We start from the raw sequence: 16740 nt of genomic DNA on the forward strand, positions 1-16740 counted from the left end.
CGGAATTTACACCGGGGTTACATCCTTTGTATACCGCGGAGATTATACCGGGGTTATATAGGGCTTACAAGCGCGTTACAGGGGGGTGACAACGGATATTACACTGGGATTACATAGGGCTTACAAGCGCAGTATAGGGGTGTGACAACGGATATTATACCAGGGTTACATAGGGCTTACAAGCGCGCTACAGGGGGTGGACAGCGGAGATTACAACTCGGGATAACATGGAAGATACTATAACGGGTCGGGTCGACAGGTCACGCACAGTAAAATGTCTATTTGTATTACGGTGGGGCCGACGAAGCTGATGTGTCTTCCTCTGATTGGGTATCGCACGCAGCGCTGCATGCGTCTTATGTACCCAATTTTTTTTTCCCTCGGAGAGCGGGTGAGGTTGAGAAGTGTAGGACGAGAGCTCGTTCCATGGAAGCGTTGGCTTAGATGATAGTCGGTCATGGTGGGCGGCGACGAGCTATAGGTTCCACGTAGAGGTATGATGCCCTATCACATCTTTCCTTCTTTATTACTTCTTCTTCCTCTGCTCTTCTCAGTTCACTGTTGGAGACATTCAACCACTTGCTTCCTACGAGAAGGCTTGCTGGAGTGAGTGCAGGCTTTTCCTTCACTTACTTTCATTTAGATTCATTGCTAGACGGAGCCTTAGCTTAGGTGCTTAAATCTTTATTTCTTTATCATGCAGAAATTGTAGTGATGGAGGGAATTTTTCATGAAGGTTTACTTCTCTTAATTCCTTGTTCTCCTTCTTGAACTTAAGGCAAGAACTACTCTGGCAAATCTGGATTTCTTCAGTTAGCAAATAGTTGCGCAGTTTGTTGATCTAAATTAAATATTTATTAAGAGGGATTCTTATGCAAGTTTGAACTTAAGGTGAGTGAATTTTGACTTTTAGTTATAATGTTTAGTCAAGATTCTGATAAAATTTACAGTTTGATCATGGAATAAATGAAAGTACCTTAATCATTTGATAAATTTTCTTCAATTTTTAGATTTAGGAATGCCATAGGATAAGGTTAAAGAAATCCCATCTTAGTTATGTATTAGAAACATAGTTTTGGAGTAATTTCACTGTAATTTGCTATAATTGTGTAAACGAATTCTGGAAAAGATTCTAAGTGAGAGCAAGCTTAATGTAAAGAAACTTAAACTTCAAAGCTGTGCATTTTGAGTTAGCAATCTTGAATTAGGTTATTGCTGACCTCCATACTTGTTCCATGAGTCAAGTTGAGCAAATATAACAAAGGTAGTAGGCTACTAGAATGATAATGTACGATTCGGGCATGGATTATCTCGACCGCCTTCGACACTCTACAAATATCGTCCGATCATGAAACAAACTTTGTCATGCAAACAGACTTTGTATGGCCGTCGAGACAATTTAGGCTGGAGTTGCACATTATCATGCTTGTAGCTGGCTACCTTCATCATATTTGCTCAGGTTGACTCGTGAAGCAAGTATGGTGGTCATTAATAATTTTTTACGTTCATACTGTTTAAACTTGTAAACCATAGTTATAATTTCTTCTCAATTGACATAAATTAGAAATAGAATCTCTCAACTAAAACCATATAGCAGCAAAAGAGTCCTCAGCTGTGTTGAGAATTTTCTGTTGAATTTATGATTAGGGTAATATTATAAAAATAACCGTTAATGGAAAATAATCATGTAATGCATGGATGTTTTTAGTGTTTATAATCCTGTTTTGCTGTACATTTGATTAGTTTAATGTCTAATTTGATAATGGTTCTTATTTGAATAGTTAAGGAATAAACCCTAGTACTTAATCTTATAATGTTAGTGGTCGAAGGTAATCTTGTAGGTTTGCTTAATTCTTTTTGTTCCTTCTTTGAGCTAAAAGTGAAAATGAAAGGAAAGAAGGGTATTAATTAATAGAATGCTAATATGGACCAAAATATTTAATTTCATATTTTAATTGTTTTGCTTGAAATAAATTATTTCATAGGATTGATTGATGTTAGGAGAGATGAAGCAATGAACAGTGTTTTAAATGACATTTTCTTTATTTGAGGTAAGCCGTTTAAACTTAATTGCAATATTTCTTTATATATTGTTGACCTCATTTTAGTGAGAACCTCATTTTTAGTGAGATCTTAGTCTCCTACTCCCAGAACCCATAATCTAGCCTTAGGAGTTCCTTGTTGACCATCCTAGCATACTAGTAATGGAACCCACATCCCGTAGAACTTCAAACCCCTTTTTGACTCAGTTTTGTGAAGAACTCGCATGAGTGGTTCCAATCACTCAACTTCTACTTGCAAGGGCAAAAGAACCAACATGTAAATGACCCGAAAATGAGTTCATACATGATCATATGGCCTTAGGTGAACCCTCTGTGACTTAGCAACGCACTCGCTACACCACACACAAAGTGGACACATTTTTTTGCCTGACCGGCATCAAACTCGTTCAGATGACCCCGGATGACTAATCGGACCGCACGGATGCGTCCGGGATGTCGACTTTAGCCAGGAAGGACACCTGCATTGTTATAGTTTTACACGCGAGCGACTAACACGAATATCGATACACATTTTTTTTAGCGGTATGCGGGCCCAAGCTCAACCTAGGTTCGACTTGGGTTCAATTTAGGCTGGACTCGGGCTAGGCACCAGCTCTACTGAATTTGAAATTCAAACTTCAAAAGTCAAAGGAATTATGTAAATTTGCCTTAATTAAAAATAATAAGTTGTTATTAATTTTACATTTAGATTTCTCAATCATGAAAACTAATTAATTCCGCCCCCAATATCCCGTAACGTTCCTTTGCAATTAACCGGATACAAGATCCCACTGCTCTCTCTCTGCACCGCGAGCCCTCCCCCTGCCGCGCCTCCCCCTCGCGCGATCTCCTCCTTCTCGCGCCGAAGACCCCCACTCGTCTCACCTGCTCCTCTCTGCGACTCGATCGCAGCTCCCGATCGAAGCATCTGCTGCGCCTCTACCACTTGACCGAAAATCCCACTCGCCTGCTCCTCCCGCTCGTGCTCGACCGAACGAATAGAAACTCTCGCCTCCTACCCTCTCTCGCGCGACAGAAGTTCCCCAGTCCTCTTCGTTCGTGCGACCAGAACTCCTTCCTCGCCCGGCAGTTTCGGCCTCCGCTCATTTACGAACCGAAGCCCTCGACCTCTCTGTTCGGAAGCTCCCATCGAGGCCCTCGTCCTCCTCTCACGCGGCATCTAGCTCGATTCGACCTCCCTCTTCCTCACTCACGCAGGAGAAGCGCCCGAATCTCTTCCTCACTCGACTGAAGCTGCTGGCCTTCTTCTCGCCAGCGACCAGCTACCTCCCTTTCCCATTCCTTTTCATTCTTGCTGTGTTCCTGCTGCGTCGAAGTAAGGTAAGGACAGGTATATTCTTCCAGCTATTGCATCTTATAGCTATCAAATTGTTTACATAAAATTGAAATGGAATCCTCTCCACAGGAATGCATTCTTACTGTTGGTTTAGGTTGTTAGGTGGGACAATTGTATTTACTGCATTATAGTTCTGGTATTCTATCTCACTATGAAGCTGTCGGTACACAGGTTTAGCGGACCTTATTGAGGAGCTATACATACAATTGCAAAGCAATTCGCTGCTTATGTTGAAAGGGGTGGCCAAATGTAATTGATAGATGTCTTGCTGCTTGAGTTGTTTGGAGAGTTTCAAGTAATTTTTAGTCGTTTTAGGAATGCTGGAAAGTACTTGAAAATTGCTGGGAGTGCTGTGGGCTGTTGTCCAAAGATCCAAAGCCACTGTTTGGAGTATAAGAGCACTTTATGGTGCTGTCCAAAGCTCCAAGTCGCTGCCCGGTGTCGTAGGAGTGCTATAGGGTGCTGTCCAAGGCTCCAAAGCCGTTGCCCGGCGTCGTAGTAAGCCATCTAGTTGCTGCCCACCACTATTTGGGTTCGTAGGAAGCCACCTAGGAGCTGTCCACCACCGTTTGGGTTCATAGGAAGTCATCTAGTTGCTGCCCACCTCTGTTCGGGTTCGTAGGAAGCCGCATAGGTGCTGCCCATTGCTGTTTGGGTTCATAGGAACTCATATAGGCGTTATTAGAAATTCCTAGCTGCTGTCCGGAGTCGTAGGATCACCGTACACACTTGTCAGTTGCTTCCCGGAGCCGTAGGAGGTCGTAGGATCACCATACACACTTGCTAGTTGTTTTCCGGAGCCGTAGGAGGTCGTAGGATCACCGTACTAGCTCGTTAGTTGCAGTCAGCAGTTGTAGAAAACCTTAGGATCACCTGTTTGGAGTTCCTAGCTTTTGCTACGACTTGTTCTACTACTTACTGTTTTCTCTTTTTTTCCTGCAATTTATTTAAATTCCCTGTAAATTATATTGTGTTTGTGAGTTAAACATGCAACAGGGATAACAACAGCAGATACGTCACGTACACATGTACATTTTATTTGTTGTTGTTTATTCATTGCAATTACTCTTGCTCACACATTATGCAGGTACTGAATACAATTTCACTTTCAAAACAAAATGATTTTTCAAAATTAAACATTTCAAAAAAACAAAAAACAAAATATAACACGTTCTTTCGAATTTACGGGAGTCCCTCGGAAGAGGTAACCCACAGTTGCTGATGAGATCTCCCCGATTTAAATGAGTTTCACAACTCATTTAAACTAATAACTCATTTAGACTAAGTAAATTCAAAAGAAAATAGTGATACCGGAATGAGACGACCGTGAGATCCTAACCAGTGTCGCTCTAATCAACTTTAACCCCCCATAATTACAACACAATTGAGACATTGAAACATACATGATACAACCTTTTGAACCTTGGACTTTAGGACTGCTGCTTCGACAAGGAATTTGGAGAGGAATTTTGGGCAGCGCGACAAGGAGTTTGAAGCAAACTACAAGTGGAGGTGGTCGTCATTCTACAATAGCAAAACAAGTCTTCACCAGTTAAACGTCTTCACCAGTCAGCATTATCCCTTTCTAGCGTTTAAACAACTCATAGGACTTCGAGGTAGCTCGCTTAACGCGACGTAAATCCTCATCCTCTTCTAGGCTCCTGCACAGTCATACTGAGCAGTATAAGTCCTAACTCGCCTTAGGTTCCGAAGTTGTCGTCCAGAACGACGTAAAACTTATTATCTCTGCGGGCTATTTGTATAACCAGTTACTATGCAAGTGTAAGTCCTAAATAATAAAATTGATAGGATTGAACACTCAAATAACATCTTCTTCAAAACACAGCCACACAGTAGGGTAGGATAGTCTGTGAAGTCACTGAGGTTTCTTCTCAGGATCTGTAACATCCCCTACCTGTTCCTTCCTTTGGACTCCTGAAAATAATTGTTCCTATTTGAGCCACTCCCTCTTGCTTTTCTACGTCCTACCGTGAAAATCTAAACTTTGAATTCTTGAAGACTAGTACCTCTGATCATTATCGAGAGTTTTCCCAAGTGACCCCCGTCATTTGAAATGTAATTAACTATAGAGGTTTGCTTCTTTAGGGAACTTGAAATCCAGGTAAAATAAACTCTATTTAATCTTTGTATTAGATAGAGAAACTTTTCGGTCACACATAAAAATGTCGCAGACCAAACGGATGTAACAAATCTTTTAGTTTGCAGGATTGAGTCTATCACCGAGGTCTACACTTATCTTTCAGAAAAGTGTAGTATTTACGGTATCAGACATGATTATGCAAACTATTGGACGAATGAGATCCATTTGGTCATTTTTTAAAAATTAAAACACACTACTTTCAAAACCCAAACCGTATACTTCTTATATTTAAATTAAATCTTAAAAAATATTTTTCATACTTTTAAATAATAAAGAAGTTGACCGACATATATGCAATGTTGTTAGTGCATGCTTTTGTAGGTTTTGACTAATTATTATATAAATAAGTTATTGTTAACTTAACATGCTCATTGACGATTTAATCTTTGTATTGGATAGGGGAACTTGTCGGTCACACATAAAAAGGTCGCAGACCAAACAAATATAATAAATTTTTTAGTTTGCAGGATTGAGTCTATCACCGAGGTCTATACTTATCTTTCAGAAAAGTGTAGTATTCACGGTATCGGACATGATTATGCAAACTATTGGACGAATGAGATCCATTTGGTCACATTTTTTAAAAATTAAAACACACTACTTTCAAAACCCAAACCGTATACTTCTTATATTTAAATTAAATCTCAAAAATTATTTTTCATACTTTTAAATAATAAAAAAGTTGACCGACATATATGCAATGTTGTTAGTGCATGCTTTTGTAGGTTTTGACTAATTATTATATAAATAAGTTATTGTTATCTTAACATGCTCATTGACGATTTATTAGCAGTGTGCCTCTGTGATATTGTTGAATTACCTTATTATTTGATTGCTGAGCTTATTTGAAAAATACATACTTATTTTTGATGTTTTATGCATTTGAAATTATTTTAATGGTTTGTTACATATCTTGGAATGCATGGGATGGTGTTCTTTATCTTTGTGTGCCTCACATGTGTAGAGATCATGCTACATATATTTTATCATTCTCTATGGCATGTCTCAATACTGCCCATATCATATTGTATACATATGGTTTTTAATGAAGTTTCTCAAGCTTGATGACCTAACCTTTTAATATTACTTGTATTGTTAATTTGGCCCTTTCGATTGAATTTAGCATTCACTTGATGCAGGGCGTTGTAGCCATCATTTTTTTTTGTCACCTCATAAAGTAGCATACTTGTTATTCTGGATGTCTTTTCATTTTGCTGAACTTTTTTCCTGCTATGGTGTACTCTGGGCTATGTGTTATTGAATCATTTTATTGTATTATGGATTGTGTTGTGGGCCATGTTATGTGTCAAATTATGTGTATTGGCAGTTTCGTAGGCTTTTTGTTACCACACAATGCTTAGATCGATGATGGGGGTGGTAGTGCGTGAATGTCTTACCTTCTTCTAGTTTCTTCACCATCTTTTTTCAACTTTTTAACCACCTTTTTGCTTTTCTACCGTAATTTTCTGACTTCACCACGTCTCTTTCACTTCATCACTTCTTTGAAAGTTGATGGTTGGCAGTTTTGTCCTTGAGTTGTTATATATACGAATCCCTTGCACTTTTCAAGCATGAAAAAATGAATGTGAAATTGAATTTTGGGTTTCTTTACTTACTTTTGTGTTTGTGTGTTTGCTTTGCTAAAGTGATAAACCTCTTCAATGAAGGTTATGCTTATCCTTGTTGAAAGATTTCTAAGGATTTGAAGATTGTTATAATGATGAATGACTGCTCACAACAATATTTTAGCTGCATACTATATGCATTTCTTCTTCTTAGACATGATTTTTACTTTGTTTTTATTAATTTATCAAAGACTATATTAGGTTTTAGACAAAGTCAATTAGCACTATGTTCTCTATTTGCAAATTAATTTATTTTCTGCCATGCTACTTTTGGTTTAGTCTTGTGTATATTTATTGAATCTTGCTAAAATTTAAGTGTTCCCGTATTTGGCTAGTGCTGGATGAATACCAAAATCAGTCGTGGCGTTGGAACTGTTAGCGCTTCATTCCAAGACTTTCTTTCAAGTGGCCTTGTTTTTTTGAGGCCCAATGATAACACACTTCTCTTTTCTCTGAAGCTCACCCAATTATGGCCGAGATTCTTCTTTCACAATCCTTTTCGCCAAATCTTCATCAATGATGATGCTTCGATGTTAGGGAGGCACACTTCCTATTTGGGCGAGACACTTGTGTGGTGGTTTCTCTTTGATGTGTTGGCGATTAGGAATCAATCTTTCTTCTTTTATGGGTTTGGTGTTTATCCTTAAGGATTAGATGATTGTTATTAGTGTGAATTACTACTCACAATTATTGTTATCTATATTTCTGCTTCTTATTTAGACATGACTATTAGGATTTTGTTTGTATTAGTGTCTCAATAGTTATGTTAGGTGTTGGTCAAAATCTATTCATATTAAGATCTCGTTTTCCAATTTAATTTACTTCTTGTCGTTCTATGTCTTGTTTAGTCTTGTGTATATTTATTGAAACTACCTAAAACTTGTAAGTTTTCCCGTTTTTGGCTAGTAATGGATCAAATCCAAAATCAATCAAATTGCCTTGCTTTTTGGAGGCCCAACGGTAATGCCCTTTTCTATTCCCTTAAGCTCGCCCAATCATGGCCGAGATTTTTCTTCCACCATTTTTCTTGCCATTTCTTCATTATGGATAATGCCTTGATTTCAGAGAGTTGCATTTCCCTTTAGGTGAGACACTTGTATGCTGAGTTCTCTTTGAGTTGTCGGTGAGTGGGAATCGATGTTTCTTTGTTCAAGTGGATAGCATGTCTCTTAGGCCACCAAGCCAACATCAGGGGAGTTTTGATTATTTTTTCCAAAAAGATCCCATTTATCGCGCGAGGGCCAATATGGCGAGCTAGTAGGTGAATTCTCTATTGTGTGGTGGCTATATGAAGTTACCCCACTAAATGGCTAGGAAGTCTAGAGAGATTAGCTTGTTGAATATCGAGTTGAGGATGATAAGAAACCCATGAGATGTTGCAACTCTTCTCAGTTACTTGCATAGGGAGTTGCACACCTGTGTTCGTTAAGTTTCTGGTCATGATACCCACATGTCTATAGTAGGATAATCATTTATTTATTTCTTTCATTAACTACAAAATATAGGTGTGGCTAATAATTTTTTTTTTTCATTCACTATAAGGTATAGGTGTGGCGTAGCCCGTGACACCCAAACTCTATGATGAATGGTCGAAGAGCTATTTAGGGGATTCGTTCTTTTAGGTGTTATGGTTAACAATCACAATATTCAAAATATTTTCTCTACCTCTTTCCCCTTTTCTTCTATTTCCTGCTCTGTGGGATGTCACTGGTCTTGCTAACAGTGTTTTTGTATCACTAGGACATGATCCGACCTCATTGACACGCTTTTTCATCAAAATTAGGGCAAAATACTATTTTCTTCAATATTTCAAACAACTCAACAAAAATACAAAAGATAAACACCTACAATTTGAGAAATAGGCGATCTCTCCCAATTCGTACAATTTGAGAGGTTGGAAATCTCTTCCAAACCTTAAACCTAGACTCACAACTCAATCTTCTTGCATACTCTAACCGTAAACATAATAAGTCTATTTATACCCAACAATAGTAATACTAAAAGACTAAATTGTCTTTAGGCATACAAAAAATAAATTTATCCTTAGGCTAGGTACCAACGGAACAATACTCTCGCCCTCAAAAGACACATTGTCCTCAAGGTAGGCAAAAGTGAGTGTCCCTCCTCCACCACAACCGTCTATATTTTCTCCTCCTTTGCCTCATCGTCGTGCACCACCATGAAAACTTCTAAGTTTCGATCCTTGCAACCATGTCCTAGGGTAAACATCTTGGCATACCGAAAACATAATTCCTTGGCTTCTCAAGAACGTCTGTCTCTATAAGGCTCTTGATTGCCCATTATTCATGCCCCGTGCAGCCTCCCTTTGAACTTCTACTGTTTGAGATTTTGATGTCGTCGTGCTTGTAGCAGATCGGTATGACGCTCCATCTGTGTTGCTCGTGTTGTCCTTCTTCATCTGTTTCTTGTCCTTTGCTATCTAGGCGAGCTCTATTGTCTCTATCAATCCCAACGGTCTCAATAGTCGAAGCTCTACCCATATTTTGGGCTTAGGCCCTTCATGAAATTCTCCTCCAATCCTGCTCCAGAAAGCCCCCTCAGCCTTCCCGACAATAGCTCAAATCTCTCTCTATATTCCATGATCATCCCCTCCTAAGTCAAGACATATAATTGCTCATGTTGGTCTCCTTCTCAAATGACTCAGAAATGTTTCAATAAATAGTCCTTAAATTCATCCCATGAACGGATCGGGTATATAGACTCCCTCTATTGAAATCAGGCTAGGGCTTTCTCCTCCAAACATAATCTTGCGTCATGAGTTTCTCCTCCTCATCTTACTCATTCACGACGAAGTATCGCTCCACCAGATACACCCACTCATGTGTGTTTTCTCCTTCGAAGATCGACTTCTTGAACTTCCTAAGGTACTTTCTCTCCCTTAATTGTTTCCTCCCATGTATCGAGAGTAAAAATCCTTCCTTCGATTATAGCCATATCCTCTCCATGCTTGTCTCCTTTTTTCTTCGTGCTCCCCGATAACTCTTGCATAATCTCTTTACCATGTTTCAGCCAAACCACATCCATCAGAAATTTCCAATCCACCCCCAATCGAAGCCCTGTGAGGGGGTTCGTGTTGGTGCATGTTTTCCTCATATTCCTCGCGTTCAATCTCTTGGCCTATATGTTTTACAAATTGAGTCGCAGACAGGGGCTTGGATTCCATCTCAACGAGTCTCTTTATCATTTATCAAATTTTCTCATGCTCTCGAATCAGACCTCCATTCGGTTCTCCATAGAAGAAAACTCATCCTCCATTGTAACAAACCTTTCTTCCATCCTAGATTTGATTTGGTCGATTTCTTCCTCTAATTTTAACTTCAAATCATTTACTTTATTGGTTGTCATCTCTTCCAGAAAAAATTTCAATCTTAAAGTCAAAATTTTATACCTTGAAATCCCGCCATCTCTTCTTAGCTAGTTTTTCTCTCAACTGTACCACAATTTAGTGTCCCTGAATCACGTCAATCCAAGCTCTGATTGCAACTGTATTGCAGGGTTTGGCCACGAAGCGACAAACCTACAATCACAACTGTTTTGTAGGGTTCGATCACGAAGGCAGCACCCGATCCCGTCGTTGCTGCACGTGTCAGAGAAAGGCTAGATTGTATGCTGTCACGACCCGACACGAGGCATCAAATTATCCAAGACGGAAACAGACGGTCGGATGGTGTGAAATTAAATTTTCTATATTCATCTAAAATTTAACGAATGGAAGAGTCAGTAATCAAATTAAATTGAAACGATACAATTTATATTATCTTGTTATTGGTTGTCCACGTCTTTTATAAACGTTTCTCTTATATCACTCATCTTTAATCGCTTAATTAAGCTGAAAAGTTAGTTTAAAATAATAATGAGCTAAATGAGTCAGTGAATACTCATACTCCTGAACTACAAATACAAGAAACAAAATAACATGCAGTCAGTTAAGAGCTTCTTTATAAATCAATATTAACATATTATTTAAAGGGTTTATATCAATGTCATATCAATATCATTTCATATGTATACAACTATCACAGGAGCACCGTCTAAAAATTATGTCAATTAAGAAACATCAATATCAATATTCTTTTTCATATACGCGCATTGGTACTTTAGTGTTCTCCCACTAGTCCTATCAAGGGGTGACTCCATCATAGTCAATCATGCACGTAAAAACATTTAATAAAAAAATAATTACTTCTCATTTGCATAGCAGTCAAATCATTCAATACTGATGTGCACACATATCATTCCTACAGTATAAACAAAAATTTAATAGAATTCAAAATCATGAGTTTGTAGTAATTTCAATATAGCTAATTGTAGTACCAATAAATGTATTTGGTCTAATAGAAACAAAATATCATCATAGTGTAAGAACACGAGTACCCACCTCGATGCAGATGATTATAAATGCTCTCTTCACTTATCAAGAATTAGAAGTCTAAAGTCAAATGTATAAGGAATTATTATTCATTTACTATATGTTAATCTTTTTATTAAAAAACAGTTTGCCTTAATTTGACCATTTGATATTATCATATTATTTTATTATTATTTTACTAATCGTTATCTTCATTTAATTATTTCCTTTAAAAAATTTAAGCTTCATAAAATATTGATAATAAAGTTGGTTCTCCTAATATAACTTTCTAGTTATGTAATTTGCACGCGCGCGCACGTATGTGTGTGTACACACATAGTTTTATACATTTATATTGCATGACAAGTTATTATTAAATAAATAATAAAATTAATCACTAACCATTTTTTCTACGCAACTTCTTTAACTTAAAACTTGATTCAATTAAACATTTTTATTAATAGTTAATGATATATTAAATTTTATAAATTTATCATTTTAAACTTTTTATCTTACCTTTGGCTCTAACACCCCTCACAAAATTGCATACGTATAACTGCGATTGGAGACCGTACACAGTTCTGCGTAAGGTCTCCGACTTTTTTTTCACACGAAAAAAGACCGTATGCATAATTTCGTACGCTCTCCAATCACAGTCGTCCATCCCCCCAAAAAGTGTGGTCTGGTGTATGACAGCTGACCACACTTTTTATTATTATTATTTTTTAAAAAATAAAGAGGAAGGGATGTGATTGGAGACCATACGGAGTTCTGCATACGGTCTGCAATCACAGTCTTCCATCTTCAAAAAGTGTATGACAATGGACACAACTTATTATTATATTGTTTGAAAAAATTAAAGATGAAGGGCTGTTATTGGAGACCGTACACAGTCCTGCTTACAGTCTCCAATCACAGCCGTCCACCCCCCAAAAGGTGTATGGCGGTGGACCCCACTTATTATTATTTTTTTTATAAAAAAAATTAAAGATGAAGGGCTGCGATTAAAGACCCTACACAACCCTCCATCCCCCAAAAAGTGTATGGCAGTGAACCTCACTTATTATTATTATTTTTAAAATAAAAATTAATGATGAAGGGCTGTGATTGGAGATCATATGCACCTCTGCGTACGGTCTCTAATCACGGCCGTTTATCCCCAAAAAGTGTATGGCAGTGGGCCCCATTTATTATTAATTTTTTTTTAAAAAAATTAAAGATAAAGGGTTGTGATTGGTCTCCATATGCAACTTTTTTTTCCCTCGCACGAGAGATATGGATCGAGAGCCTGCTTCGACTTCCCACGCACGAACTCGGCTCTCCCTTCTTCTCTACGATGCTCCCTCCTCTCCTCTTCTCTTCTTTGAGCATGGCAAGGCTTGACTTGGTTCGAACAATGGAGATCTCCTCTTCTTCACGTAATCCACACGAGTCTGTCGGCCTGTGACACTGCCTCTTCCCTTCTTCCGCGATGCTCCTTCCCTTCCTCTTCGGTTTTGCTGGCATGCTAGTGCACGGGCTCTCCTCCACCTCTCCCACCTTTCTTGCTTCTCATTCGCACAGGACCGCTCTAAGCTCGACAGAACTCCTTCGATTTTGGCTTGTTACCGAAGTCACTCTCCGATCTTCTGGATAGTAAACTCTCGCCCCTGTCATGTTGTTTATAAAGCGAATATGCCTTCCTGGCTTCCGTCTCATCGCTTCCTCTTCTTTGGCTGTTCATTTCCTCCCCTTTCTTCGAATGCCCGATTTCTTACTTTCTCTCCTATCTTTTTGGCTCTTTGATTCTTCCTTCCCGATAACGGAATGTTAGATACGCGAACCCGTTGTTGCTGCATGTGACAGAGGAAGGCGAGAGGACACCCGATCCCATCATTGTTGTGTGCTACAAAGGAAGGCGAGATGACACATAATCATATTGTTGTTGTGTCCGTTGGGATAGAGGAAGGCGAGGTGGCACACGATCCCGTTGTTACTGTGCACGATACAAATAGCGAGACGGTTTGCTATACTTTCGTTGCTATGTGAGACAGATGAAGGCGAGACGGACTCGCGCTGCTAGCATGGTCGTGAATGTATTATTCTTTTGCAGGAGATTCGAGCACGAGGGCACGTCGGAAGTCCAGAGCGAGTTTTGAATCTCTGTCGAGTCGATCGATACCTTTAGGAATCTCTGTTTGCTTTGGCTTCTGTCTCAATCTATCCTCTCTTCTGTGATCGGTCTCCCAATGGAGCGAGCTTTGATATCAATTTAATACGATTTGACTTCAAAATCGGCATGCTTTTCCACAAAAATTTGGACAAAATGCTATTTTCTTCAATTCTTCAACAACTCAACAAAAATACAAAAGATAAGCTTGGTAGGGAATCTCTCCAAATTCCTACAATTAGAGAGGTAGGAAATCTCTCCCAAACCCTAAACCTAAGGCTCACAATTCAATCTTCATGCATACTCTAACTTTAAACATAATAAGTTTATTTATATCCAATAATAATATAATAAAGACTAAATTGTCTTTATCGTAATAAAGACAAAGTTGCTTTTAGACTAGGTATCGACGCAACATACTATTGATAGAACTTGATCCAACACATCTATTGCGTTGCTTTCAATCTTGTAAGTAATTAATTTTACCTTTTTCCAAAGCTTTAATGAACTTTTTCATGGTAGTCTAAATTTATCCATCTTAAGTCATTGCTATAGTGAATTCATAGTTTTTCATGCATTATATTGAGTGTGAAGGAATTTTATTTCTTCACCCATACTTCTTATGGAGTATTTGTGTCCTTATTTTTTTAATTATTGCATTTTCTATAAACTTGCTATTTATTATTAATATTACTATATATATATATATATATATATATATAGAGAGAGAGAGAGAGAGAGAGAGAGAGAGAGAGAGTCTTATGTATGTCTGTATGTACTATATGTAAGTATATGTGTATGTATGTAATGTTTATATGTATGTGATGTCTATAATGTCTGTTTGTATATTTGCATGTCTGTATGTCGGTATGTATGTATATATGTTTGTTTGTATGTATGTTTGTATGTCTGTTTGTATGTATGCATGTGAGTCTATGTCTGTCTGTATGTATGTTTGTATGTTTATGTGTATGTATGTATATATATATGTTTGTATGTATGTATGCATGTCTATTTGTATGTAGGCATGTTTGTATGTATGTTTGTATGTGTGCATGTATGTCTATATGTATGTGTGCGTATATGTTTGTATGTATTTATTTTTGTGTGTCTGCATGTCGGTATGTATATATATATATGTTAGTATGTAAATTTTTATGTATGTATGTGTGCGTGTGTTTAAGTATGTTTGTTTGTTTAAGTATGTCTGTGTGTGTGTGTGTGTGCGCGCGCGCTCGCGTGTGCGTGTGTAGGCATGTCCATACGTATGTTTGTTGTTTGTTTGTATTTGTGTATGTATGTCTGTATTTATATATTTTTGTATGCCTTAGTGTTTGTACGTCTTTATGTATGTGTGTCTATCTGTCTGTGTTTGTGTCTATATGTATGTATGTATGTATGTGTCAGTATGTATGTATTTATGTATGTCTGTGTGTATGTATGTATGAATGTGTGTATATCTCTCTATATGTACGTGTGCATATTTATATGTATGTATGTCTGTATATGTATATGTATGTATTTATTTATGTATGTATGTCTGTAGGGTCTAGGGTTTTAGGGTTCAGGATTTAGGATTAGTGTTTAGGGTTTAGGGTTGCCTTAGGTAATTCAGCCTAATAAAACACCCTCAAAACACATTCAAACTTTCCCCTCAAATTCTCTTCCATACATCATTAGGAGCTTAACGGTCCCCTCCCAAGGGCTGGCTTGATCCCAGGCAGGACTTGGAATTCTTAAAACTTTTCTGTGCATTTTTTTTTTTGGGCTTCAGATCAAATATACTTTAGAAAACGTTGTATTTTGAAAAAAACATGCGCGTTGTAATCCTGCACACTTGTTCAAACTTAGAAAACAAAAAAGAAAAAACAGTTAAATTTGAATGTAATTTCCAGTATAAAGTCACAGAATTTAAATATAAACTCATAATCGTGCATGATCTCAGCTTCAAATAGGGGTTTGCGAGCACAAAATATAAACTTAAAATTTTTTTTTTTTGTTTGGTCAGGGTAATTGAGCCCAACCAAATGCGATTGTGCTCCAGAGCTTCTCTATCCAACCAAAAACCGGATATTTTTCGTTTCCTCTCCCAATATTATATTTATTAAACCAAAGTGTATATTGTTTATCCTTTCAAAACTTTCTTTTTTTTGCTTTTGGAAATACTCAATTGAATAAAGCACCCTCAATACATTGAGACGTGAAGCGAGTTTATTTTGTGCATTGATATATGGGGCAATCATATATTTTTATTTCTGCTTTTTGCAGCCGCATAAGTTTGGGCTAAAGATGTATGGGCGAAGAGCATCTCAGCTATTGAGGGAATTGGCTTCTTGTGAGGCAGGACAGCTTACAGCTTACAATGTACATATTCTTTTCCTTGATTTGTTTGTGCGCTAATTTAAATTAGAAAAATGTACGAACTTACCATACAATTCTCATGCATTCACTTATCTAACACATAAATTTTGATATTTACATTTATAACATCTTTGTTTTAAAAACCTATGCATTAAAAGGTGTAATTCACTTTTAAAAAGTTATAGTGATATTTTTGATTTGATGTCAAAGATTTGAATGTTATGTATGTAAATATAAAGGTTTAGGTGTTAGATATGTAATTATATAAAGAATTGTGTGGTATTGTCGGCGCTTAAAAGGGGAAAAGTTAATGTTTGGGGGTCGCCCGTAAGAAGCTGTCGGTCGCCAGAATCGAAATCCCGTCGCTTGCTTCGGAAGGACTTTTTAATTTACGTATATATATATAATTTTAGAAAAATATGAAATCAAACCGACCTCATATTTTTCACAGTTTAATTGAAAGAGCACTCAACCTCAAATCTTGTATCTATCCCGAGGGATAAACACAAGATTTGAGGGTGAGGCTCGATCAAATAAACTAAGAAAGATATGACATCCGTTTGGTATGCGAAACCGTTTTATTTGCCGACAAGTTCCCCTATTTAATACAGAAGAATTAAATAGGGTTTATTTTAAGCTGGGTTCGGAAAAGCTTCCTATAAGGGCAAACCCCTAT

General features: G+C 37.6%; 1 protein-coding gene across 9 annotated transcripts in view; it reads left to right on the forward strand.

Annotated features, from left to right (window-relative positions):
* The first annotated feature begins 383 nt into the window (after positions 1–383).
* Positions 384–16740, forward strand: part of LOC110018882 (DNA replication complex GINS protein PSF1) — a 28830-nt gene continuing 12473 nt past the window's right edge. For 3 of the 9 annotated variants that reach the window (XR_002293402.1, XR_002293401.1, XM_020716350.1), the window contains exons 1-3: positions 505–606; positions 704–736; positions 15972–16067. Coding sequence is in view for 7 of the 9 variants with exons in the window: in XM_020716350.1 (XP_020572009.1) it covers positions 731–736; positions 15972–16067 (102 nt within the window). In the remaining 2 variants the exon portion in view is untranslated. The other 6 variants (XM_020716351.1, XM_020716354.1, XM_020716352.1 and 3 more) reach the window with 6 other exon arrangements.

Source organism: Phalaenopsis equestris, unplaced genomic scaffold, assembly GCF_001263595.1.
Source record: "Phalaenopsis equestris unplaced genomic scaffold, ASM126359v1 Scaffold000036, whole genome shotgun sequence".
NCBI classification, from domain to species: Eukaryota; Viridiplantae; Streptophyta; class Magnoliopsida; order Asparagales; family Orchidaceae; genus Phalaenopsis; species Phalaenopsis equestris.